This window comes from Podarcis vaucheri, assembly GCF_965113315.1.
Source record: "Podarcis vaucheri genome assembly, chromosome: 6".
In the NCBI taxonomy this organism is placed as follows: Eukaryota; Metazoa; Chordata; class Lepidosauria; order Squamata; family Lacertidae; genus Podarcis; species Podarcis vaucheri.
Genome location: NC_138764.1, coordinates 75626861 through 75651951, shown reverse-complemented (window position 1 = coordinate 75651951; position 25091 = coordinate 75626861). Strand labels below are relative to the sequence as shown.

Here is a 25091-nt window from a genome sequence, read left to right as displayed (position 1 = left end):
CAGCCCCGTGACGTCAGCGCGCAGCGTCACGCCGGGAGGGACATGAATTGCTAGCAAATTACATAATCACCTCCTTGAGGGCTGGCTCATCTTCTCCGAAGGCAGAACCCCATTAATTAACAGCACAGACTCACACCATAGCCAAGACGAGGGGGGAAAACCTCAGTCATGCACAGTCATGCACATGTGGGGGCTAAATGAGGACGAAGACCGGGCAGAGAGCAGGGTTCAAATCACCCCACCTGGCCAGGACAATCCCTGGGTGCTCCCTTGGGCCACTCGCCTGACCCACCTCGCAGGGCTGTTGTTGCGAGGATAACACGGGGAGAACCACGCGCGCCCCCGGGAGCTCCTTGGAGGAGAAAGCGGGCGATGAATGCAATGCATGAAATATATGAGAGGCGACCAGGTTTTGCAGGTGAGGGGCCCCCGCCAGCCTCCGCTTCCAACACCCGGCGCAACGACGCCGAAGTTTCCCCCCGGGCTCGGCTCGGGGAGCAGCGCTGCTCCCCCCCCGGCTCCCCTTCGCCCTCCCGGCTCTCTCTGCCGCCCACTGGGGACCCCCCTCACCTGCCAAGTCCGGAGCGCCAGTGGAAGTTGCATGCATGCATGCAGGGCGCCGTGTTGCCATTGCATTGCACTGCACTCCATGCAACGCCTGCACGCATGCATTGCCTTGCACGCCCGCCAAGGGGTCTCCCCGCGGTCCGATGCGTCCCCTCCGGCGTGGATGCAGCATTGCAAAAATAACCCCCCCCCAACGCAGCCCTACCTGGGGGGCAGCCTCTGCCGCTCCGCCTCCGCGGGGATCCCCGGGCTCCATCCTGCTGCCCGATCTCCACGGGGGCGCAGGCAGGCTGCGCGGGGTCTGCGCGGAAGAGCCCCTGCCCGCCCAGCCGCCGCCGCTGCCCTCATTCCATGGCCGGGAGAAGAACGCTTCAAACAAAACGCCCGGCCCGCCAGGCCACGCTGGGAAACGTAGTTTGCACACCCCGCGCGGGCGCGGAGCCCAAGGGCGAGGGGACTACGGATCCCGGCAGCCCCCGCGCCGGGGACGGAGGGGGAGAGGCTGGGTGCAGGGATGGAGGGACGGGTGGGCGAGCGAGTGAGTGAGTGGCAGCCGCCAAGCCTTGGCCGAGAGCCAGGAAGGGCCTCCCCGGAGGAGGAGGAGGAGGGAGGCGCAGAGCGGGAGGGAGGGAGGGAACCCCAGGGGTCATCTAGTGACGGCGCCCCAATCGAAAATTTGACTTTTTTAAAAAAAAATCTTTCGGATTTTTTAATTTTTCCCGCGGCACACCAGGCAACATCTCGCGGCACACTAGTGTGCCGCGGAACAGTGGTTGGGAAACACTGCTCTAATTCACAACCATTTTGACATGTCATTGATGCTGTTAAGAGTCCACAAGTTGGGGTTTGTTTGTTTTTTGCTGCAGTGACAGGATTTGTGAATCCTCTGACATGTTGAGACAGTGATTTTATAATCCCTCCTTGGTGGATTCACATTTTGAAGGATTTTTGAGAGATTGTGAGATGTGTTTTGGGCATGTGCATATCAGAGGCAGGTCAGAACATTCACAAAATTACAGTAGTCATTGTGGCAAACAAGGTGGGGGGGACTCAACTGGTTTTACTATGTCATCAAAGGATTGTTTGCTCATAAGTTTATGCTATAGTAAACTGACCTGATGCTGGCTTGTAAACAGAAAAGTCCCTTTGTCTCTGTCTTAGACCCTAGATCTTTCTCCCTTCCAAGACGTTGCTCTCCAGAAGGAGCCTCTTCTAGGAGGTTGAGGTAACCATGTGTGTCTGGAGGCTCCTCCAGACATCCTTTTCATTGCACATTCGTGATTTGTACTCATGAAGCTATTGGGGCTGTCATATGTGATCCCACTTTCAGTACTGTTTGCAGCTGCAAATGTTTTGCGGCAGTCTCCCGGATTCATTTTTGGCCAGCTCATATATCATAGCTTACTGCTGAAATTCAGTAACTTTGCATACTACAATTGTTCTAGTTTATTTTTGTCCCGCTTTTGTTGCACTGTTGCACCCCCCTGGACAGCAATAATGTGGTAGCTTTGGGGCAGCACTGCAGAACAAACTAAAGCAGAATAAATCCACCACTACTGTTGTGTCAAGAACATGTTGCAGAATGCCTCTGCAATAAAACACAGTTCTGGAGGGGCCCTGTGATGCAGAGCTGATTGCCTGGTGCACCCCAGCTGTGTTTTGAAACAGGGTGGTTGGGCAATCTTTGTCTTTGTCAATCCGTCTGTCTCTGTATATACTGCTCAAGAGCAGAGAATGAGGTTTTAAAGCAGTTCAGTTAGGGCTCTTCCAGATTTCCCGTTTGTTCATCCTGATTCATTTGCACAGAATTTACACAGAGGTTATGTAATGTTGCCCAACTTTGCTGTCATCCCATTCTTTCCAGTATACTTTCCTGACCACCAAAATTTTTGTTTTGTTCTGCAAGAGCACCAAATTTATTTTAATTGTGCAAACTGAAGTTTCTGGTATATGATGGAATCATACCCGCAATATAGTGACAATATGGAAGCAACTTTAACTTGCATTGTGAATATAAAACTTATATTGGTCAGAATCCTCATTTACAAGACAGCTGCCTTTCTTCTGCTCACCTGTCCTGTCAGTTGGTATGAATTTCTAGGTGGCTGCTGTTTTTCAAGCACATCAATTAGGAAATGAGGGATTCTTCAAGGTGAATGAACACTCCCCCCCCCCCTATTTCCTTTAGTTCTGATTCTTCTGAACTCCCTGAAGTGGTGGTGGATTCCTGGCAACAAGGTAAAACACTCTCTCACTCTCTCTCTCTCCCAAGCAAATACCAGCTGAGCTACTTCCTTCTCCCCACTACAGTCGTCCAACAATATTTCACATATTATTTCCTTTTAAAGTTGATTTCTTTTTGAGCTTACGGACTTCTACTATATCATAAGTTTTGTGAATTTTACTTCCTTGTATTCAGTTGCACAAGGTGTTCCTACATCAGCCTTGTTTTTCCATTTTGACACCATTTCAGAATCTAGAGGCACTTCCAAATGACCTGTTTATTGAGCAGGTTTATTTTTTATTGACTTGCTTTTGGGGAGATTAAATGACATTGCATCAAAGCAAATGTTAGCCACACTTTAAAGTGCATTTTCCCATCACTTTCCTTACTGCAAAAAGTCAAATATTTGGGGGAAACCAGGTTTGTTCCACATAACTTCCAGTCACCTAGGACTGCACAAGCTAAATTTGCTGTTATGTGATTGAATCCCACCCCAAAATAACAACAGTCTGGAAGTGCCTTAGGTGATATGTTCCCCTAACTGTTGCATCCCTGTGTTTCCTCGCCCAAGCTATTGCTCTGGTTTTGCAAGTACTTTGTGGGGAGCTTCTGTTGAATTGTAGTTCAATCATTTCAGATGTAAACCAGTATAGTTCCATTGTCTCACTTGGTTCTGAGGTGCTTGCTGGTGATGTGTAACCTTGCCTCTATTTATTACCAGACTGCACCTCCACTACTAGGTGTTTTAAAATGCCATGCCTCTTGTTCTGGATTTTCCCGAAACTGTGTAGAAATCCTGCTATACTTGCAAGGCAAAAATCAGGTGTAAATTGTTAGTACTGTGTCAATTTTCTTTTTGTCTTTAAACTGTGTGAGGACTGGCTGCAGAGATAACTACAACACTTGCTAATTTCATTTTTTAAAAACTGAAATATGTAGTATATGTAATGCAACCTTACTCTAGTGCCAGATTTCACAGAGAAAACATAATTTGAGCAGAAAGGGATGGAGAGGTTTGTTTTTCTTACTTCAGGCCTTGCACATAGCAGGGAGACATTTAACCAATCATAAAGAGGAAATCTTCTGCACAACTACACATTCAATAAGAGCATGTTATACCTCAGCAAACATCATGGTACTCTGCATGGTTGCTAAGCAACACCTCAACCTGTCCTCCTCTTAGCTAGTTGACTTTAACACTGACAAGTTGCACACAGAATGATCACCACTGTTGCACCTCCAACATGAAATAACACAACAGGGCTGTGTTTTGTGTTGCAGCTGCCTTAAAGGAAGAGGAGACAATTTGTGAGCAAAATCAACATGCAAGAAAAAGCCAGTGGACTTCCTCCCCCTCACTGGAATCATCCTTTGAATCATCAGATGATGTCCCACCACCACTGCCAAAAAGGGGAGGTTTGGTGTGTTCTTCATTTAAATTTACATTTTCTTACTAAGTGCTTTCATTTTCCCTCTTCATTTTAGTATACTATTAGCTAAGGATGGTTGCCTTTCACTGACCTAAGCTGCCTCTGACTACTGTAGGAGTGTGTGTGTGTGTGTGTGTGTGTGTGTGAATTAAGCTTCTGAAGAATGTGGGGTAGTCTGTACACCACTTTTAATGTGAAATTGTCAACCTCAGGGATATTATGAATCACCAAGTGAGCCAAAGCGATGAGGTAATGAAATCTGTCTGTCACTAACAGGATTCAGGGGTGAAGAAATTAATTGCATGGTGGTGGCCCCTCTCCTCAGCCATATTGTGATGAGGTCTGCATCACAATATAACTGAGAAGAGACTTCACTCATGCCAGTTGCTTGCAAATGTACCATTCAGCCCTGCTTGCTAAGAATCCACAACAAGTTGCCAAAAATAACAATTCAAAGACTCCAGTATGGTTAAGAGCGGTGGACTCGTAATCTGGTGAACCGGGTTCGCGTCTCCGCTCCTCCACATGCAGCTGCTGGGTGACCTTGGGCTAGTCACACTTTTTTGAAGTCTCTCAGCCCCACTCACCTCACAGAGTGTTTGTTGTGGGGGAGGAAGGGAAAGGAGATTGTTAGCCGCTTTGAGACTCCTTCGGGTAGTGATAAAGCGGGATATCAAATCCAAACTCTTCTTCTTCCTTCCGTTCTGAGCATTTCCTTCTTGCTATAAAGCTTCTTCATGTGTAAGTGACTGAGGCCTTCCACATGAACTACATGAGGGTTGGGGGAACCTGTGTCCTTCCAGATGTTACTCGACTACAGTTCCCATCATTCCTGACTATTGGTTGTGCTGGCTGGGGCTGATGGAAGTTAGGAGTCCCAAAAACATCTAGAGGGCCACAAGTTCCCCCAACCCTGAACTACATTATCTGTGTCTGCAAGCTTAACATTGCTTTCTGGTGCCCATTTTCAGAAACACTCCAGTGTGTGTCGGGTCAGAGCCCTTTATGACTGCCAGGCTGACCATGAAGATGAGCTAACCTTCCAGACCGGAGAGATAATTGTAGTAGAAGGACAGGAGGACTCCAATTGGTGGGTATGTGACAGTTTCTTCTGGGTGATTGCTGGGGATTCCTTATCATGGCACTGATCGTTACCCTACCCCATGGGACTAGCTCCAGGTTTGAGGGGGTCCTCAGCAAAGTGCCCTGTGGTCAGTGGGCCTTGGCAGGAGTTAGCATTGATGGGCTGTGTCATGCAACAGCTTCAGCACCAGATAGGGGATCTATCCACCATTTATTTTCAACAATGCTTGCCAGACACAATTTTAATTTCCCACAATGCCCTGGAGCATGAGGGAATATTGTGTATTGAATATTAAAATGGCAGGTAGACCCAGTGCTGCTCAGAAAGTCAGGTCTGCATTGGCAATGACCCTGGTCAGGGCTCTGGAGCTCCAGTTGCTTCCCAATGACGCCGGGTGCTGCCTCCAGTCATCATATTGCATTGCATCCCAATCCCATAAATATAGGGAATGATGGTCTCAGAAATACAGTCGTTGTAAGACTTGTAATTACAATGCACTGAGGTTTTTCTCTCTGTGTTAAAACTGCCTCACCTTCTGCTCTTTCTTTCTTTGCAGTGTGGCAGGATTGAAGGGCAGCCTTCCAGGAAAGGTGTATTCCCAGCATCGTTTGTTTACATTCTGCATGAATAGAAGGATGGGTTGATGAAAGAACACTTAATTATTTACTGAAAATATAATCCTCTGCTTTAAGAGTGGCCTCTGAAGGCAGCATGCCAAGACTTCAGTAGTGTTCCTCTCACATTTACTAACTCGGTCACCAATCTGTAGGACGACATGCTGGACCAGGAATCAGGCCCACTGATGCAGAAATGTCATCATAGACTAAAGTGCAACCCACCTCTCATTCAAGCCACTGGTAAAATGTCCATTGATTTAAATAGAATTGTAGCTACCCTGTATTATCTGACAAACTCACTGGCCTCTTTCATACACACTCAGAGTGGCACAGGAGCCCTTTTTTTGGTGGTTCAATCCGTCATTGCTATGGTTTATTGTATGAATACCAGACATCCAAGAGTGAAGCCAACTCCATGCATCTTTTCCAACTGAATCATTCTCAAACCTCACAGCTAGGTAATAATTGGGTGGGAAAGATCCTCTAGGTTACCTCTCTAGGTGGTTGCTTCATTCATGCACACTTGGGCAGCGGTTGTTCCATAGGAAAGCAGCTTCCACACTGTGTATCTGTGAATGGGATCAATATGTTCCAGGTATTCTGTTAGGAAAGCTCCACCTCTTCACTGTTACTCCCTTCCACTGCACGGAAAAATAGGCATTTTCAACAATGTGGAGCTCCCTTTGTGAGTTAGAATCATATAACCTGAAGGACTAAAAGGCTATGAAGCTCAACCCAAATGTTAACCAGCAGAAGATACTTGCTGAGCCTATAGTTCCTGATGGCAGAAACAAGTGGGACAAAATCATAATAGCCCCCTTTCATTGCCTTCCACAAGCTATGGGAAAGATTCTTTTTGAATTCCAACATAGCAATCAACCAGTCCATGAAGCAAAATCCATCAGCTAAGTCTCCAATCCCATGTGCACCCCATGCAGCAACCTTTTTCTAGTGATGCAAGGAGCCCCACCTTCCTTTAAAAACAAACAAACCCTCACATAAAATATATTTCAGTTTTTGCAAATGTGTCCCACCCTGTGAATAAATTCAGATTTTGCTGCTTATATAACACAAGGATGGTGAATCTTTAGCCCTTCAGATGTTGTTGGATTTCAACTCCCGGCATCCTTGCCCTTGCTGACTATGGCTGATGGGAGTTGGAGTTCAGCAACCTCTGGAGGACCATTGGTTCCTGTTCCTTAGAAGGCTTTCCAAGCCATCTCTAATCCCACTCCAATCTTAACGGGACAGTTTTACCATTCATACCAGTGATTTCAGAAATAATAGTTCTAACTGATCTAATTACAGGGTGAGTCCTTTAAAAGAGGCCCTGTGGATACAGAGTACACGTGTTCCACGGAACCTCTATTAAAAGACTCACCCTGTATATCCTTATTGAACAGCACAAGCATTAAACACTTCATTGCAAATAAAGTATTACCATTTCTTTACATAACAGTAACCCTATTTATCTATTCTTACTAAGACTGCCCAACCTGAAATATCCAAGAATTGCAGTTGACATCTTTACAGCTGCCTTGCGTTAATAGATGTAATCCGGATTGCCTGAATCATCAGAGCTCTTTCCTATCTATCTTTTCAAATGATATGATTCCACCTGAGAAGAAAATGTACTGCAGTCCAAAACTGTATACTATTTAATTTTTGTCTCATGTTTCTTTATTTCCTAAAATTTTTGGTACACCTGAATGCATGTTTTATCACCACCACCACCACTCCTGTAATAAATTTTCTTTTGCTTACGTCTCATGCTGCTTAGTCAGACTACCAAGGGAGATTGGAAATCACACTTTTCCTGTGTTACTTCTGAGTGGAAGGTTTTGAGGGAAGTTGAAAACCTGCTTTGTGTGTCAAATAGTAAAAAAGAAATGCAGATATTAAATATACCTAGTTCAACTCAATAAAATTACTATTTAAGAGGAGTCAGTTGTAAATAGGTGGATCTTTGGGGCTTGCTTAAAGGTCTACAATAATGGAGCCTTATATATTTCAGCTGAAACAGAGTTCCACAGGCATGGGGCCACTGCCAAAAAGGCCCTCTCCCAAATTCCCATTAGCCTAATTGCTCTTACAGTCAGGCACACAAGCAGAGTCTCTGAAGCTGATCTCAAAGTGTGAGCAGACTACAGGTGAAGGCAGGAAGAGTGAACCTCTAGGCCTTGGGACTCTCCAAGAATAAGCCCCCTCACAAGTACCCATACCCCCTTCCCACCAGCCTTACTGCACACTCTCCGAGTGCTTTTGCCTGGATGAAGGATGGAGACTTTTGCATAGCTGCAATGAAGCCTTCTGTACAAAAGGTAAGAGTTATATCTGTTGCTCCACCCACTTTATATTTTTAACCCTACCCACCAGTGGCATGCAGTTTAGGCTAAAAAGGGTTTCCTAGCCCTACTCTAAGGTAACCTGGTCCTAAACCTTTAAAGAATAAGCTCAGTACTTTAAAATGGACCTGGAAATAAACTGGCAATTCATGCACCTGGTACAATCAATCATTGTTTGTTTGTCTGTTTGTTTGATTAAATTTGTATATCTTCATCCATAGATCTCAGGGCAGTTCACAACAAAAATATACAATATAAAAAAAACACCACAAGAATAAAGGTTAAGTTTCAATACTTACATATGATGCATTTACTTACTTACTTACACATAGATAAATGCCTGAAAGCTAAAATACAGTCTAGAGTTACTGACCTCTCCCTGAAAGCATAGTAAGAAAAACTGACAAAAGAGAATTACATGTTCTGATGGCCTCCACATCTGTGGATGTTCCAGGTAGTCTGAAGTTCCAGCTTCATCAGATACTTTGCCCATCACCATCAAACCACTATGGACTCCCACACTCACATATACAACCTCATCAAATTCGGTGTCCCCCCCCCCTATTATGTGAGGGGGAATGTGACACCTTTTTATAAATCAAACTTTGTTAAGAATAGTATCATGAATGTTAATTAGTGATAAATTTTTTCAGCACTTTATTTTTCCATTTCCAAAGTTCATTGGTAACAATGAATGAATGGCAACTACAAATAAGTATTAGACAAGTTTGGCAGTTTTAGAGCTTTCAGCTTTGTTTACTAAATACAAGTAAACAAAACTTACTAAATTATATCACTCTCTATGGTGGGAAACTCGGATCTGGCCAGTGGGTCAGATCCTTATCTCTTCCCACCTGCAGAGGCCAAGTCTGACAGTCACCTTTCATACAGTCGACATCACCACCTTCTGGAAAACCCAAAGCATTGCTGCTATTGTGTTGCTGTTATTGTGTTGCTACAAAAGAGAAGAAACTCTAGGAAAATGAGGGGGGAAAGCAGGTTGGGTTAATAAATTGGCTGATGACTGAAAGCCTATATGATGTTGTTGCTTAGTCGTTTAGTCGTGTCCGACTCTTCATGACCCCATGGACTAAGGCACGCCAGGCACTTCTGTCTTCCACTGCCTCCCGCAGTTTGGTCAGACGTATACAGCCTATATAGAGCCTATATAGGCTGTATAAATTAATGGCTTTTAAAACTAAACATCCTGGTCTGGAGTGTAACACACACACACGGACGACAGATTACATTTAAAACAAGTATATTCAGGCAGCTGAAATGCCACCTTCAGTTTTTAATCAGAAATGCAATCTAGCTTGCAGGCGAATAAATGTTATTGTTCAAACTGTTCAAACTGTTATCCTAAAATAGGAATCCTATAAGAGAAAGTGAAAGTATCTGACCTCTGTTTAACCATGTTCCTTCTTTTGCACAAATGAAACCTGTAAGAACAAGGATCAGGGACTTCTGTTTGACTCCTCCTGTCTTATAAAGGAAACTCACTTAGCTACCTCTCTAGCAAGCAGCTAGAGAGGTAAAGGATTCATGTTGCAGGAAGCTTTTGCTGGCAGATTGCTATTAGGACCACCTGTTTGCATACATGCCTCTCAAAGCCCTAAGATCTGGTAAGACGCCACTTGCGACTCTGCTCCCTGCCCGGGTCAGCCTCAAGCTCCCGAACAGAGCTGCACAGGGGAAGCGCTGACTGGACGGCAGGATTAATTTCCCAAGACTCCCTTCACTTACCAAGATCCACTGAGTTAGGGAATGGAGAACAGGTCTTTTCTGTAGTGGCAGCCTGCTTGTGGAGTACCCTCCTCTTAACTCTGTATGTTAAAGAGGATTTTGGTATGTATTCTGTGGTATTCTCTATGCTGCAGGAAGTATTTCCTGCAGCTTAAACAATACCATTTGCTTTTAAAGCATGTGTCCTCAGTCTGATGTGGTTGGCATTGGGTTGTTAACTTTTCTTACAGGGTGCTGGGTAAGCCTGCTGGAATTAGCCATTTCCCCTGGCAAACTGAGAGTGTACCTAGAATACACCCAACACTCCCCAGCTGTTGTGAATTCCAATGGATTTCCTAGCAGTGATGAAAGGTGTGGTGGATGCCCACCATTACTGATCTTCTCACTTCTCACTCCTGAAACTTTCAAGGAATTCCAATATTTCCCACCAACAGGGCTTGAAAATATATGAGATAACCTACTATCAGAAGACAAATAGGGAGAGTTGGGTTGGTGCCTATTGCAGCCAAAGTTGGTTGACAATTCTGATTGGTTAAGCAGAACAGCTGTGTGAGCCAATTTTGCAACAGCAGGAGGAGAGTGTGATTTGGAAAAGGATTGTAGCTTAGTGGTTAGTAGTTCAGTCTCCGGCATCAGCAGATACAGCTGCAAACACTCTGGCCTGAAACCCTGGAGAGCAGCTGCCAGTCAGTGTAGATGGACAAATGATCTGACTCAGTATAAGACAGCCTCCTATTTGCCTAATATAGTCAACAGTGGCTGCCTGCCTGCAGGTGTGACCAACCACACAGTGGCCTCCTCTATGCTGCAGGAAGCATTTCCTGCAGCTTAAACAATACCATTTGCTTTTAAAGCATGTGTCCTCAGTCTGATGTGGTTGGCATTGGGTTGTTAACTTCCCCTTCTATTTTTGCAATAGTTCCTGTTCAAAAGCACTATTTCAAAATGAGTCACTTACCGCATGCAGCCATGGGAGGTGGCTTCAATCTTCATTAATATTCTGAGTGCAACCAAGGAAGAGGAAGAACAATAATTCAGTTTGCCCGGACTGTGTGATCTCCAACACTTGGTTAAGGTAAGCAGGTGGTAACACTAGCAAACTATCTTTCAGCAGCTACAGTTAGGATTCTCAGTGTAGGGTCTGTGACACTATTCAGTGCAATGAGTAGCATCAGACATAGTGCATGTATCTCTGTGACAGTGTGTTTCGGGAGTAATTGTGCTCTGCTTCACAAGCTGCTGTAAAATGTCAAATTATACTCCAAAGCAATGCTGCTTTGACACTGCACAGAAGGGAGAGGCCCTATTAAACTAGCATTTGGACACACATAAATGTTGCTAATGCAGGAAATATCCCTTTAAAATCAATGGGACATTCTGGCAGTTTGTAAACTAAAAGTATTTGCATAAGAAGAGCAAATGTTCCTTTGCAGTATTTGTAAAATGCTCTGAGGGTGGTTTAAAAAACCCCACACACAATCAGGCAGTGTATAAATTTTATGAAATTAATAAAATAAATACATAACCATGTACCAGTAATCTAACATGTACTCTGCCTAATGCCTTAAATTATTTTTAGTAGAAGTTGCTTATCTGTAGCCCATATTTCCACAGTGCTTGGAAATAATGAATAAAAGCTTGTCTTGACAACCAGCACGAACCTCTCTTTCCACTGTCAGCGTTATTATCATTATTAATTAAATTTGTATACCGCCCTTCATCCAAAGCTCACAGGGCAGCTCACAACATATAAAATGAAAAATGAGAGCACAAAATATGCAGTAAAACAAACCAATAACTCCCCTCCCACAAACACATTTAAAAGGCCACAGGATGTTAATCAGCCAAAGGCCTGGCTATAGAGAAACATTTTCACCTGGTGCCTAAAGATAAGTAATGAAGGTTCCAGAGGAGCCCGTTCTCATGTTGCCACCCTCCAAATCTCTCATGGAGGAGACATACAAAGAAGGGTCTCGGAGGATGATCATTTCTGCATCCTCCACCCTTTAAGACGCTCTCTGAAAGAATAGATGAGAATAGGACTTGCCTTGAAGCATTTTTCCCAGTGCATTTGCTAGCTATAGTTCTTTCCGATGAAATGTGCAAAAATCCATGTGAATGTGAATAAACAAATAGGAGACGTTAGCTCTGATTTGTGTGAAATAATAAGGTGCCTGGCCATTATAGGTTTTACGCTTACCTTACAGAGTGATTTAGACTAATCAAACAATGAAAGCTTCGTGTGGGAAAACAAACTCCTGCCTCCACTGAATCACCTCTTGCGGTAGTTGGCGGGGTGCAAGCAGGATTTCCTCCTCCCACACAATTCCTTCCCTAGTTTTTCCCCTCAGAAGTTGAGGACTGTCACGCCGAGCTGCCTTGGAGAGCAGTAATTGACTCTCATGGCTATGTTTTTTGCTTGAAAGATAGTAGCAACATGCCGCTTGACTTGATAAGAGACTTCAGGGACACGAGATAACGTAGCTGCAGACTTTGAAACAACAGCCTGTTCAGTCTTCGTTGCAGGTCCTTGTTTCTTGAAAACACTGTAGAGTCTGCTGAGGTGTCCTTGAACTTGTTGAAACATAACCTCAATTATGCTAAAAAGTTTGCCTAGTTAACAAAGGAGGGGAAAGAGCCAGTTTTTTCTTTAGCAGAAAGTGTCTGCATTAGTTTTTGTTTTTGAAATGCATATACCCTTAGTGCAAGGTGGGGGGCCTAGTGATTATCTCAGCCAGGTGGGGAAGGGGACAATCTCCTGCTGAGGTCCTGAAGAAGATCCCTCCTCGGAAGCTGTTATTTGCAGTGGTGCCAAGCGCAGCAACCTCCTTTTCCAAGTGAGTCATAGTTGTGCTTGCAGCAACTTTCCACGCTGCAGCGATAAACTAGCAGGAAATGGGAAACAATTCCCTCGTTGCTGGAACCAGTGCTTCTCCCTCGATAGAGGGACTCCACTATCTCAGCTGAATTTGCAACAAAACTTCCGTTTGGGGCAGCCGCCGGTGCCTGTGCGTGTTGACTCTCACAAGTAAATCCCAGTGCGTTCAGTGGGGCTTGCTCTTCCCGGGTAAGTGTGCAGAGGGTTTTGTCTTTATTTCATTTTTGTTAATATCCCCCCTTGCCTTCTTCCTCTCTCTTCTTTGCTTGTTCATTGCTCACAAACTGGACTTCATTCACTTCCTGCCATCCGGTTAGCATATCTTTAAAACACATTCGGAGTACATTTCCTCCCCTCAAATAATTTTGGGCACAGTAGTTTGTTCAGAGGGGCTGGGAATTGTTTGTGATGATGGATAAACTAAAGTGCCCAGAATTCTTTGAGTAGGAAACGTGCTTCAAATGTGCATTAAAGGTGTAGTGTGTTTGCAGCTGTAATTTGTGTTTTTAATTCCTTCCACACACCCGTCCCCCCTTCAGTTACAACCAGATCCTAGGCACCTTTTATTCAGAAGAATATATTGCTGAGTTTCATAGGACTCGTTCCTAAGCAATGTGCCTAGGATTGTGAAGTCATTAGATGAAAGTCCCAAAACATGTACAGAGTGTGTTTCCTTCAGTCCTGCATAATTTAATTTCAGATCCAACAACGTTCTTGACTATTGACCCAGGGAAACTTATGCACTTGATTTGTAACCAGTTACCGTACATAAGTCTTCCTGGTTCATTTATAACATTTTATACTTTAGCATCCTTAACATCAGAGCAACAAACACGGGTCCCATTTTAAAATGTGAAGCTCTGCACATTATCTCTCTTTTTCATTCTTCAGAGTTGTCTTCTTTCTTTCGCTCTAACAACATATCAGTAGTTGCAAAGTATAGAGTTAAAGGGGTGGATAAGATAAATGCCCCTCTTCCTGGCATTGTGTGTTTTGTTTCTTTCTGGTGTCCCAGCTCAGCATTTCACTTTGTGTGATGAGGCTGTGATTTAATTGTTGTAACCTGACACAAACTTTTACTCTGGAATAATCCCTACTGAGCATAGTGAGATTTATTTTGCACAGGATCAGTTTATACCATGTGAATCGTGTCCAATTAAGTTATACTCAAGAGCAGACCTACTGAAATCAATGTTAGCCATGACCATTATTTTTAATGCATCTGAGTAGGACTAACATTGCATACAACCCTGTGTAGGTGGCACAGTGCATTGTGTACCTTTGGAGGTGATGGGTGCATTTTGTGTTTCTCATTTGCAGTAACTTTACCACCGAAACCCTCCTCCCAAAACCATTAGGTCCAGAGTCCAAAATGATCTAGTGGCACCAGTGTGTATTTGCCTTGCAGGGACTTTTGTTAGCTTTCCATCTTCTTGATAACAGCACATATATTACTCAGAGCATTTTAAAGGTACATTTCTAGATAACCTTTCTGCATCACTATTTTAATATTTAGAAGTCTTTCCTGAAATGAGAACATTTCACATTACTAAGGCTTTCTGTTAAAATCCAGGCTTGTGCAAACATACCCAAAGCATTCTATTTTCATGTTCTTCCAGTTTAGTTTGATTTCTCCTTTGACAGTACAGGCTGTAGCCTGTAAGCAAACCAACCTCTCCTCCTTGCTAATTTCACTGTTGCCACCAGGTGAAAATATCTCCCCACCCACCCAATTTCCCCTAACGTTTCCCCCCCCCATTACCCACTAAACAGCTATTTAACCACCTGGACTGCAGCTGACCCATCCTACTCTCAATACTGGGTAGTGTGTGATGGCAGTTGTGTGTGGAGTGGATAACAAGACCTCGCACCAAACTTTCCCAAAACACATGGTGTATTTACTTACAGGTTTAGCAAGGCAACACATTTTTGAGAAAATGGTTTACATTTTTAGCAGTTGCCCATAAGAGTAGTTGATTTATCTATTTTGTTTTTTTAAATCTTTACTTTATTGAAATAATACTTTAAAAACAAACAAACAAAAAACAAACAAACCAGTCTGCTTCTCTGACCAAACCAATACTTAAAATTTGCATCCTCAGTTCAGCTTCTGCATCCCTTTGTAGTTTTCTCTGGGCTCCTTTGCTGTGGTTCCTAACACTTCCCATTGCTTCAGGTCTCTGAAATGGTTTAATCACTTTTTCCCTCTTGCAGCTTTTTACATTTCTGACTCCACAGCCTTTTGTTGAACTCTCATATTCTTTAGCTGGACCTGTAGACCATATTTTCACTCCCCCTTCCACCCTTTTAACTAGGCACAAGGGGAGAGTCTTGGTTAAGAACAAGGATTAACCTTTGACCTTCCTTTAAGGAAAAACCTTTGACCCTCCTTTGAACGACTTCCAGCACAAAATAGACCCTTGTGCTTTCTGCTAATATTTGACCCACTTACACGTGGCAGTTTCTAAAGCAAAAAAGCAAGTTTTTGATGAGTCTAGTTTTGAAACCAAAACCCCCCAACACAAAATGACATGCTCTGCTCTTTACAAGTCCTTTGCTTTATTGCTTTGGAATAGGTTATTTTGAGTCATCTCGGTTTTTAGTGTGGATACACCAGTGTATATGCTTACTGGAGTGCTAGAGGAGAGGAATCTCCATCTAAAAATAACTAGGACCGTATAATATCATAAAAATCTACAAACCCTGCAATAAGAGGGAAAGGAAAACACAAGTATTGATGGGAATGGGTGAACAAGCTGTCTTTTTAACTGTCTGGGATGAGGGACAATACAGAATGTATGAAGCAAATTATGGAAATGTCAGGGTGTGTTTAATGAGATGCTAACTTGATTACTAACACAAATCTTGGATATGACCAGAAATAGAAACTGGATGGGTTGCAGACAGTGCTTTACAGTTGGGTATAGAATCACACTTGAAGTGGCTCACCCAGAGCCACAATTCTAGTTTCCTGGCCATGGTCTTGCTGCTGCTTACCAGAACATAGATGGGGAGGCGTGAGGGAGGTTGGGGCTGTGCAGATGCACCAGTGATTTTGGGAGTTGAGGGATAGCTCAGGCAGTAGAGCATGAGAGTCTTAATCTCAGGGTTGTAGGTTTGAGCCCCACGTTGGCTGAAAAATTCCTGCATTGCAGGTGGTTGGACTAGATGACCCTTGTGGTCCCTTCCAACTCTACAACTCTGTGATTCTGAAGCCTGTAGAGTCCTGTAGAGCACCTTTGACCTGTTCACCAACTCAGTCCTTTCAGTAAATGGCAGCAATGCTACTGCTGGGAAGGTAGTGTTGCAGTTCTGCCCCATCTGGTAAACTGCTACTGAATTGCATGCAGCATAAATGGAGGAAAGCTTGGGACCAACAGCATGGACATTTAGGAAAATATTACACCATTAAACTTATTAATGTACAGAACGATGTCTGAAAATAATAACTTTATCTTGCCACAAGCATTTCCCTCTGCCATTTGTAGTCCATACTAACGTCATATCACACTTTTTCCTGTGTGTTTCAGCATTCGATTGATGTGAGGCTTTAACTGGTTCACACCCACAGAACACTGGCTGGCTGAATAAATGGAGAATGAGTCGGACCTTGATTTTTCTGAGTTTTTAGCTGCTGGGCTGTGCATCTGTGTGGAGCAGTATCTACTCAAGAAGCGACCTGCCCATCATATGTGAACAGGAAACTTGCAGAGCAAAAAGTCTGACATAGGCAATAAAGTTAAACCACACTGCACAATGCTTTTGCCTCATAGAAGGTTTTTTAACTATGAGATCCAGCTGATTGAGTGAAGGATGCAGTTCAGGAAAAAGCTGTGGTGCATCCTGGCCCTCTGCCTTGCGTTTTTCCTTTGGAAGGTTTACAAGGCTGTGTATATGGACCCTTCGCCGTCCTCTGGAGAATGGCTGCTGATGGAGTCTCCCTGGGAGGGAAAGATGTGCAGCCAGAACAGGTGCACAGAGCATAGCAAGTTGGACTGGTTTTGTGATCACTTTGATGCCTCAGTAAACTGCCTGCTGACTCTTAGAAATCCAGAGGTCCCCTCGGAGGTTCTGCGGTGGTGGCTGGTGAGTGTTGCACCAAATTAATGACAAACACGCAGAAAGGCTCCTCTCTGCTGTGTCCATTGAGCGAAATGAAACACAGAGCATCTCCTTACTTCTTTGAGTGCTCAGAAGTTCCAGCAGTGCACTGCATGCCTTTTTTTTGTTTGGTGTTTGTTTTGTTTTTAACTCCCAACTTCACCAGGAGGTCCAACATCAAGGCCAGCTGCTGTAAATTACTTTGAGGTGGGTCCCTTCTCCAGAAATGGTCCTGCAGTTCCCCTCTCATACAGGAATAGCAGCACCAAATGCAGAGCAGGAAGAGTTGGCAAATGTTTTACCTGCTCTGCATTTGTTCAGGCCACTAGCCTTCACCTGTCTGTGCTGGAGGTCCAGCCCATTGAAATTCAACAGGCTCTGACATTATCTACATTTCATCAGATCAGCACTGGTTTTTGGGTGGTGTAGGCAGTTTCCCCCCACAGGGCATTATGCTGAGGGGGCGCAAAATTGAGAAGATCCATAACTGAGATGATCCATTTGGGGGTGCCCAATTTTGGCCCCACACAGGGCATCACATTAAAAAATATTAATGAAGTCCAACCATCAGATACCAAAGTCTCTCCTATTACTACAGGCTTTCTTAGATGGCGTTTCCGTGCACTCTGGTTTCCGTCATGGTGTTCTGTTGTGACAAAAGCGGTTTAGTCATGCACGCCACATGACCTGGAAAGCTGTCTGTGGACAAACACCAGCTCCCTTGGCCTGAAAGTGAGATGAGCACCACAACCCCACAGTTGCCTTTGACTGGACTTAACCGTCCAAGGGGTCCTTTCCCTTTTCCCTTTACCTTAGAAGGATAAGTTGACTCACGGGTCAGTTTTTCTGGGAAACCATTTTTATTTATTGCAGTGTTTTACACTGCTATGATATTTGCTAATATTTAGCCGAGCAAACTGTCTCCCTGAGCAACTCTGGGAGGAAGACACGGATATAAATTCAATAAATATAGTCACTATTTATTGCTTTATAACTATTTATTAAAGCAACCATTACTCATCATTTAGCCCATGGTCATAATTTCCCTAACAAAAGGACGATCTGGCCAGCTGGTTTGACCAATCTTAAGCAGTCCTTCCAGCTCCATTAACTCTCTCTTGTACATATACCCAGGAGTCTCTCAATAAGGAGGAAAGAGTCCTGGCTGCAGCACCAGGAAAGCCACTGGGTGGGAGATGTACAGAGGCCACCTGCTTTACCCAAAGTGAGATCCTGTGCTTTCATAGTTGCATGGCAGGGAGAAGCCACCCAGCAGAAACATCTTCCATTTCTGAGATAAAAAAGCAGCAGTAACAGCACATGAACAATGCTTTCCTGATTGACAGCACAGGAGCCACCTTTGCATGAGGCATTCTCGCTAGAGATATTTGCCTTTGTTCTGTATCTCTATTCAGAATAGTTTGCAGTCAGTCAATTGTACCATCAAATATTTCTCTTTTGTGATCTGTTTAAGCAGGCAGTTCCATTTATTAGATATAAAAAATATGCTATTGGAAAGCAGGTTCTGCACCCCCTTCCTTAATGTCCTCTGTTAGTATTTATTAATAATAAAAATAATTATATCTCATCCTCTTCAAGGAGCCCAGGGTGGTCATAACAACATAAAAGGTAAAGGAACCCCTGACCATTTGGTCCAGTCGTGGCCGACTCTGGGGTTGCGGTGCTCATCTTGCTTTATTGGCCGAGGGAGCCGGCATACAGCTTCTGGGTCATGTAGCCAGCACAACTAAGCCGCTTCTGGAGAACCAGAACAGCACACGGAAACACCATTTATCTTCCCGTCGGAGCAGTATCTATTTATCTACTTGCACTTTAATGTGCTTTCGAACTGCTAGGTTGGCAGGAGCTGGGACCGAAAGACGGGAGCTCACCCCGTCGCAGGGATTCGAACCACCAATCTTCTGATCAGCAAGCCCTAGGCTCTGTGGTTTAACCCAAAGCACCACCCGCGTCCCTGGGGGGGAATTATTGGGGGGGAATTACAACAACAACAACAACAACAACAACAACAACAACAACAACAACAACAACAACAACAACAGCAACAATACTTTGTTTCATTAGAGGCTGCAAGGATATCAGGATGGAAGCCAACTCCAGAAGATAATAAAGCACTTGTTTGACATCCTTCACTCCCCTCCTGTTACAGCCCAGGATTTTGGCCAGTGTGGAACATGTGCTGTGGTGGGCAATTCAGGGAGGCTGAAGGGCTCTAAATATGGAAAAAAGATTGACTCTCACCACTTTGTGCTGAGGTAAGTGGAGTAAAGTATATACGCCCTACCTTGGGCTTCATAAAATTAGTGTGAATAATGCTGGAAAGTATTTTTGTGTGGCTGCTATAATGTAGTATTATAGCTGATGAGAAACCATTCCTTTGTTAGGGAGATTATTTGTTAATAGGTCAGAATGATGGGCTGATGAGAGATAATTGTTGGGGATATGATCTCTTGATACTTTAAATCTCTCTCTCTGATGGTTAACACTGAAGGCTCAGCCACAGAATCATAGTTGGAAGGGACCAGTTATCATTAACTAATTAATGCTTCTCAGTTTGTATTTTTTAAAAAAATAATGAAGCCATCACCTTCCAATAGGGTTAATAGGATTATTACCCAACAAAATATTGTTAAGCAGTAATTGTAATTCAAAAGGATTACTATGGTTGCTGCTATTCTAATCATCAGCATCATTTAGACCCTTCGAGTGCATAAGGCAGGGGTCAGCTGGTCCACCGTCCCTCAGACCATGTGGTGGGCTGGACTTTATTTTGAAGAAAAAAATGAACGAATTCCTATACCCCACAAATAACCCAGAGATGCATTTTAAATAAAAGGACACATTCTACTAATGTAAAAACACGCTGATTCCTGGACCATCTGTGGGCCGGACTGAGAAGGTGATTGGGTTGCATCCGGCCCCTGGGCCTTAGGTTGCCTACCCCTGGCATAAGGCATTAGCATAAGCAAAGAAGAACAGTTCCTTGTGCCAGAATGGGGATTACAGTCTAAATTCTGAAATGGTGGGGAGATGCAAAGGCAGAAGCAGCTAGAGAAGTTGGGATGTGTGTGACAAAAGTTGCGTATGCTGTAATGTATGGGAATTGTTGCTGGGAATAACAATCCCAACTCCAGATTTGAAAATCCTGAAATATTATCTATTTTTGAAAATAAAATCTGCTAATCTACAATCCTGAAGAATGGCATCTGATTGATGTCCCTAGGCCTCAGCCCATCAAGTGTCAGATTCAGACTTTGACTGTCCCCATGTTTCTGGACTGGATATTTTGTGAAGCATCTGATCATGTTTCTTATGTCCTTTGAGGATGAACACAGCACAAACTGCAGGCTTTGAGGAAGATGTTGGTGCAAGAACCACGCACCATTTCATGTACCCAGAGAGTGCTGTGAACCTGCATGCTGGCGTCCATCTTGTGCTCGTCCCCTTCAAACCTCTGGATCTCAAATGGCTAGCTAGTGCTTTTTCCTCAGGAGAAATTAAGCGGTGAGCACTTTGTCTAACTGGAGTACAAAAAGCTAGGCAAGTACTACAGCAGGAACAAAACCTTAAGCATTCATTTATGGGGCAGGTTCCTTTGGGCACAACTTCTGCACTGTGAGAGGATATTCTGTACAGGTCTGCTTGAACCCCTTAAAAAGACAGCATAGAGCTGGAAAAGGTGCAGAAAAATCAGGATGTCAAGGGGCTGGAGCATGTCCTCTGTGAGTAAATGTTACGATGTTTGTGGGGTTGCTGTTTTTTAGTTTAGAAGGGGTTTATAAGGGAGACATCATAGATAAAATGTGGATGAAGTAGAGAGAGAGAGCTTTATTTCTTCCTCTCCCATGGTATTAGAATCTGGGGTCATCCAATGAAGCTAAATGGTGGGAGTTTCAGGACAGACAAAATGACGTACTTCTCATAGAATCATAGAGTTGGAAGAGACCACAAGGGCCATCGAGTCCAACCCCCTGCCAAGCAGGAAACACCATCAGAGCACTCCTGACATATGGTTGTCAAGCCTCTGCTTAAAGACCTCCAAAGTAGGAGACTCCACCACACTCCTTGGCAGCAAATTCCACTGTCGAACAGCTCTTACTGTCAGGAAGTTCTTCCTAATGTTTAGGTGGAATCTTCTTTCTTGTAGTTTGGATCCATTGCAAACAGTGCATGATGTGGATTTCATTCCTCATGATAAACATCCTTTGCTAAGAGCAGAGTTGGTTTCTTTGTGCCTTTACATTCAGTCAGTAGGGAAATCTTGAAGTGACCCTTAAAAGCTTCATTGAGACTACAAATTTGTCCACTGTGGGCTTAGGTCAGTGCTGCAAATGTATGGAAATATGCTTGTAATAACAGAAGCGCACCTGGTTAATCATTATTCAGGGAGTTGTGTGACTCTCCAGGAATGGGTTTTATGTATATTGAACACTGGAGGGGGGGAAATAGAAAGTTTGATGGTAAAAGTAATAAAATGATGAATGATATTCTTCCATTTCTTTCATAGTACATACCAAAGAGTCAAGCCCTTCATTGAAGCTGACAAAAGCAAGGTAAGTTGTGAATGCAGGCAATACATTGATTCGGATCTGTCATTGCTTGTTTATTCTGTGAATTTAAGGAATGATATGTGCAACTGCAGTGTTTTGTTTTGTTTTACAAAAATTGCCAGTGTGGACCCCACAGTCTTATTCCAGGACCCTAGAATGGAGGTAGAGGAGCTTTAATCGCCTCCTGCCCCAACTATGCTCCAAAACCATATCCTCCCCTGCAATTTGGAGGGGGGTGGAAGGGATAGCATTGAAACAAATGGAAGATTTCACTGCAGTGCAAACTGAACGGAGGCCTTTTCATCCTCAAGTGAGGATGGGCAGTGGGTTTAAAGGTATCCAACCCCTATGCTAGAATCCTGATCCTGACTGGGGGCCCCACATTGGCAATTTCTGTAAACAAAAGAAGACACAAAAAAGACCTTGGCACTTAAAAGCAGAACTACAGAGCTCACATAAAATGTAATTTTAATGGGCCAGCTTTTAGGGGCGAGGAAAAGGTTATGGAGTAGAACAATGGAAGTCTTGAGGTTTCCGTCAGAAAATGAACAGCTTCATTAATTTCAACAATCCAAGAGTAAAATTCTGTTTTACCTTCTGAAATAAATCGTTAGGCCAGAGGTTTTCAATCTTTTTGGGTCCATGGCTCCCTTGACCAACTGCATTCTTTCTGTGGCACCCCGTGGGGCTCAGAGGCCCAGTTATGTCACCCCTTGCCTACATAGCTGGCAGCCCCTCACCTCTTTTTGAACACCCTCCCTTGTAGAGTGTCCTCTCAGCTTCCTCTCTTCTCTCTCCTTGGGAGTCCTCTGAGCAGCTGCAGCTGCCCCCCGGTCTCTGAGCTGCCCCCACAAAGAGAGAGGTGCCTCCTCACACTGCCCCACAGGGGCCTGGGAAGTACCTCCTGGCCAGCCCCAGAGGCACCATTTGCCTGAGGAGCTCATAGCCAGGGCTGCTCCAATAAACAGCTGTGCAAGCCTTTGGGAGGCAGAGACGCGAGAAGGCATCAGAGGAAAGGAGGGAAGGAAATAGGGGCAGAGGGCAGTGTTGCCCACAGCACCCCTGACCATCATTCACGGCACCCCAGGCTGCCACAGCACATTGGTTGAAAACCACTGCATTAGGCCTTTGAGTCTAATGAAACGCTGTACTGGAAAACTTGTATTTGTATTATTTACACCCTTTCCTCCCTCTAAGGAGCTCCAGGTAGCACACGTTTCCCCTGCTCCTCACATTGTCATTACATGACCCCTGTGAGGTGGGTTAGGCTGAGAGATGGTGTGACTGATCTCTGACAGAGATTCTCGACTGTGTGAGGATTTGAACCCTTTTCTCCCAGGTCCTAGTTCAACACTCCTGAGCCCTATAGCACAAGTTCAGAAATGAAAAGCTAATACAAATTGGGCTTAGGTTACTCATGACTGGAGCGACTAATGTTTAAAAGGGCAAGGGCTGTTGCGATTGCTTTTACTTAAGTTTTAAGGAAATATTTATTGAAGGTTATTTCGTACTTTTATATGAACTGATGTTTCATTTGTTTATGTGAACTTCTTGGGAGATTTAATTTTATCAAGCAGCAAGAATTTGCTTTAAGTAAAGAGCAACACCTTTGCTTTTAATATGTTGAGCATAAGAGTCACAAACCATCTCATTCAAATTAGCTATGCTTGTGGCAGGTGGGACAATTTGAGGAAGAAGAGGCTATGACAATAGAAGAACTTCTCAGTCCAAATGTTTTTCTTCTCCTCAGGTCTTAATACTGAACCCTGCCTTCCTAAAATATATTCACGATAAATGGATGAAGCGCTTTGGAAGGTATCCATCCACTGGATTCGCTGCACTGCTTTTTGCTATCCATACTTGTAAACAGGTATGTACAGTGATCTCCAGATGTCTACAGATACAGGCTGCTGTTGCTATTGGGATGTAGTGCATTTGATTGTGAGGCAACTTGCCTCTTTGGGCCATGTTTAAAAAAGCTACTTTTCTCACAACTGATTTGGTGACAGAATAGTAGTTCAGAAAGTACATGGGCAGAGTCTCTCAGAAAACAAGATAGTCCTCTCCCATGTTTTGAAACACTGAAGTTGACTGAAGAGATTGCATGTGGCTGGTATTGAGACTGTGCTGGATGTCTTATGTCTTGATCATTAAGTTGCAATATAATAAGAGATTTTTTAAAATAAAAAACCACCCTAAAAATTACTCAAATTATACAGAAACAAGCAGGCCCTGATAATAAGCTGAATATGCTACAAGCTGGCAGTGTGACTTTCCATTTTTGTTTCATTGTCTTTGCATAAAAATCCATCTCCTCTTAAATAATGAACTAACTAAACCTGCCAAAATTCCACAAAGCCCCAAATTAAATTAGGAGTGACACTGGAGGAAGGGTATCTATTAAACAGCTATTACAGTAAATTCTGCTTGTTAATGTAGTAGGGTATGTTTCACATTTAAAAATCTTTGCCGAAATTAACCTCGTCACTGCTATCTTTATATAATGGAGTCTGCTTCCATAAAATGTGGCCACTCCTTACAAGGTTAGATTATCGGTTATTAAATTTAAGACAGCTTTATTGAGAGATAACAAAACAAGCAGGAGAAGTTAATATGTTATGAACCAAAAGAGGGAGTTGAGGAAAGCCATGGGAGAAGGGTGGGGGAACTATATTTATCTTTTTTATTGTGACAGTGTTATTGTGGATGAACAATTTTTTTTTGCAAAACTTAAAAATTCTTTAAAACAAAAAATAATATCAATGGCTGCATGTAGCTGACCACCGCTCCCTGGGAAAGATCTGTTGCACTTGTGCCCTGCCTGCAGACTTCTGAGAAACAGAATGCTAGATTAGGTAGCAGCTTTTGGGCTACATAGGCCTCATACTCTCATTTCCTTCCCCATAATGTTTTGTGTGGCAGGTCTCTGCATTTGGTTTCGGCGCAGACAGCAGAGGGAACTGGCACCACTACTGGGAAAAGAATCGGTACGCTGGAGCTTTCCGCAGGACTGGAGTCCACAATGCCACTTTTGAACTGGCACTCATTGAGAGACTAGCAGTTGAAGGCAGAATATCATTTTATAAATAGCTTGCTACAGTGCCCCACAGACTTCAAAGTCACTAATCCAAGAAAGAGGAACCCAAATCCTAGGACCAATGATGGTCTTTTGAGCCACAAGAGAAACAAGGTGGATGGATTAGAGATCAAAGCACAGTTCAGCACCCCAGCGCTACTGCACCTGGCTCAGGTATGTATGTATATACACATACATGTAACACCACTTCTGAACAGATTACTTTCTTAGCAAGATGGTCAACTTGAAATGTTTTTCTTTAAATTTGGACAACAGAGGCTTCTCTTTCATTGCATTTTATGGACAATATAGGATGCTTTATCCTTGGACAGAGATTTCAAAAAGCTGATATTGACAGTATCTCCCAGGCCTACATTTGTGCTAAAGCCACTGTTATTTAAGTGGTTAAGAAATGCTAAGTATAAGGTATCAGAGGAGCAGGGAAGCAAGCA

General features: G+C 43.7%; 2 protein-coding genes across 9 annotated transcripts in view; both read left to right on the top strand.

Moving 5' to 3' along the window:
* The window catches only part of LOC309535520 (arf-GAP with SH3 domain, ANK repeat and PH domain-containing protein 1-like), a 35141-nt gene extending 27456 nt beyond the window's left edge, over positions 1-7685 (top strand). For 4 of the 6 annotated variants that reach the window (XM_082228644.1, XM_082228645.1, XM_082228646.1 and 1 more), the window contains 5 exons: positions 1729-1792; positions 2756-2805; positions 4073-4212; positions 5193-5311; positions 5862-7685. In XM_082228644.1, the coding sequence (XP_082084770.1) occupies positions 1729-1792; positions 2756-2805; positions 4073-4212; positions 5193-5311; positions 5862-5949 (461 nt within the window). In that variant the 3' untranslated portion in view covers positions 5950-7685. Of the gene's footprint in view, positions 1-1728; positions 1793-2755; positions 2806-4072; positions 4213-5192; positions 5316-5861 lie in introns of all 6 variants that reach the window. The other 2 variants (XM_082228649.1, XM_082228647.1) reach the window with 1 other exon arrangement.
* Positions 7686-10973: 3288 nt separating this feature from the next.
* LOC309535531 (CMP-N-acetylneuraminate-beta-galactosamide-alpha-2,3-sialyltransferase 2-like) lies at positions 10974-24692 on the top strand. 3 transcript variants are annotated; one of them, XM_082228680.1, is made up of 7 exons: positions 10974-11088; positions 16422-16977; positions 19078-19268; positions 20338-20517; positions 21521-21566; positions 23314-23433; positions 24486-24692. In XM_082228680.1, the coding sequence occupies exons 2-7, from the start codon at positions 16705-16707 to the stop codon at positions 24651-24653; spliced, it is 978 nt and encodes a 325-aa protein (XP_082084806.1). In that variant the 5' UTR covers positions 10974-11088; positions 16422-16704; the 3' UTR covers positions 24654-24692. The 3 variants fall into 3 exon arrangements, with proteins under 3 accessions (XP_082084806.1, XP_082084805.1, XP_082084804.1); XM_082228679.1 differs by lacking the exon at positions 10974-11088 and adding an exon at positions 12657-13080; XM_082228678.1 differs by lacking the exon at positions 10974-11088 and adding an exon at positions 12657-13086 and having other exon boundaries at positions 16439-16977.
* Positions 24693-25091: the final 399 nt, after the last annotated feature.

Excerpts from the sequence above, each read along its gene's own strand:
- LOC309535531 (XM_082228680.1), top strand. The coding sequence starts at position 16,705 with ATGCAGTTCAGGAAAAAGCTGTGGTGCATCCTGGCCCTCTGCCTTGCG. Across the intron at positions 19,269-20,337 it reads TCTCACCACTTTGTGCTGAG|GATGAACACAGCACAAACTG; the intron begins GTAAGTGGAGTA and ends ATGTCCTTTGAG. Across the intron at positions 21,567-23,313 it reads TTGAAGCTGACAAAAGCAAG|GTCTTAATACTGAACCCTGC; the intron begins GTAAGTTGTGAA and ends TCTTCTCCTCAG.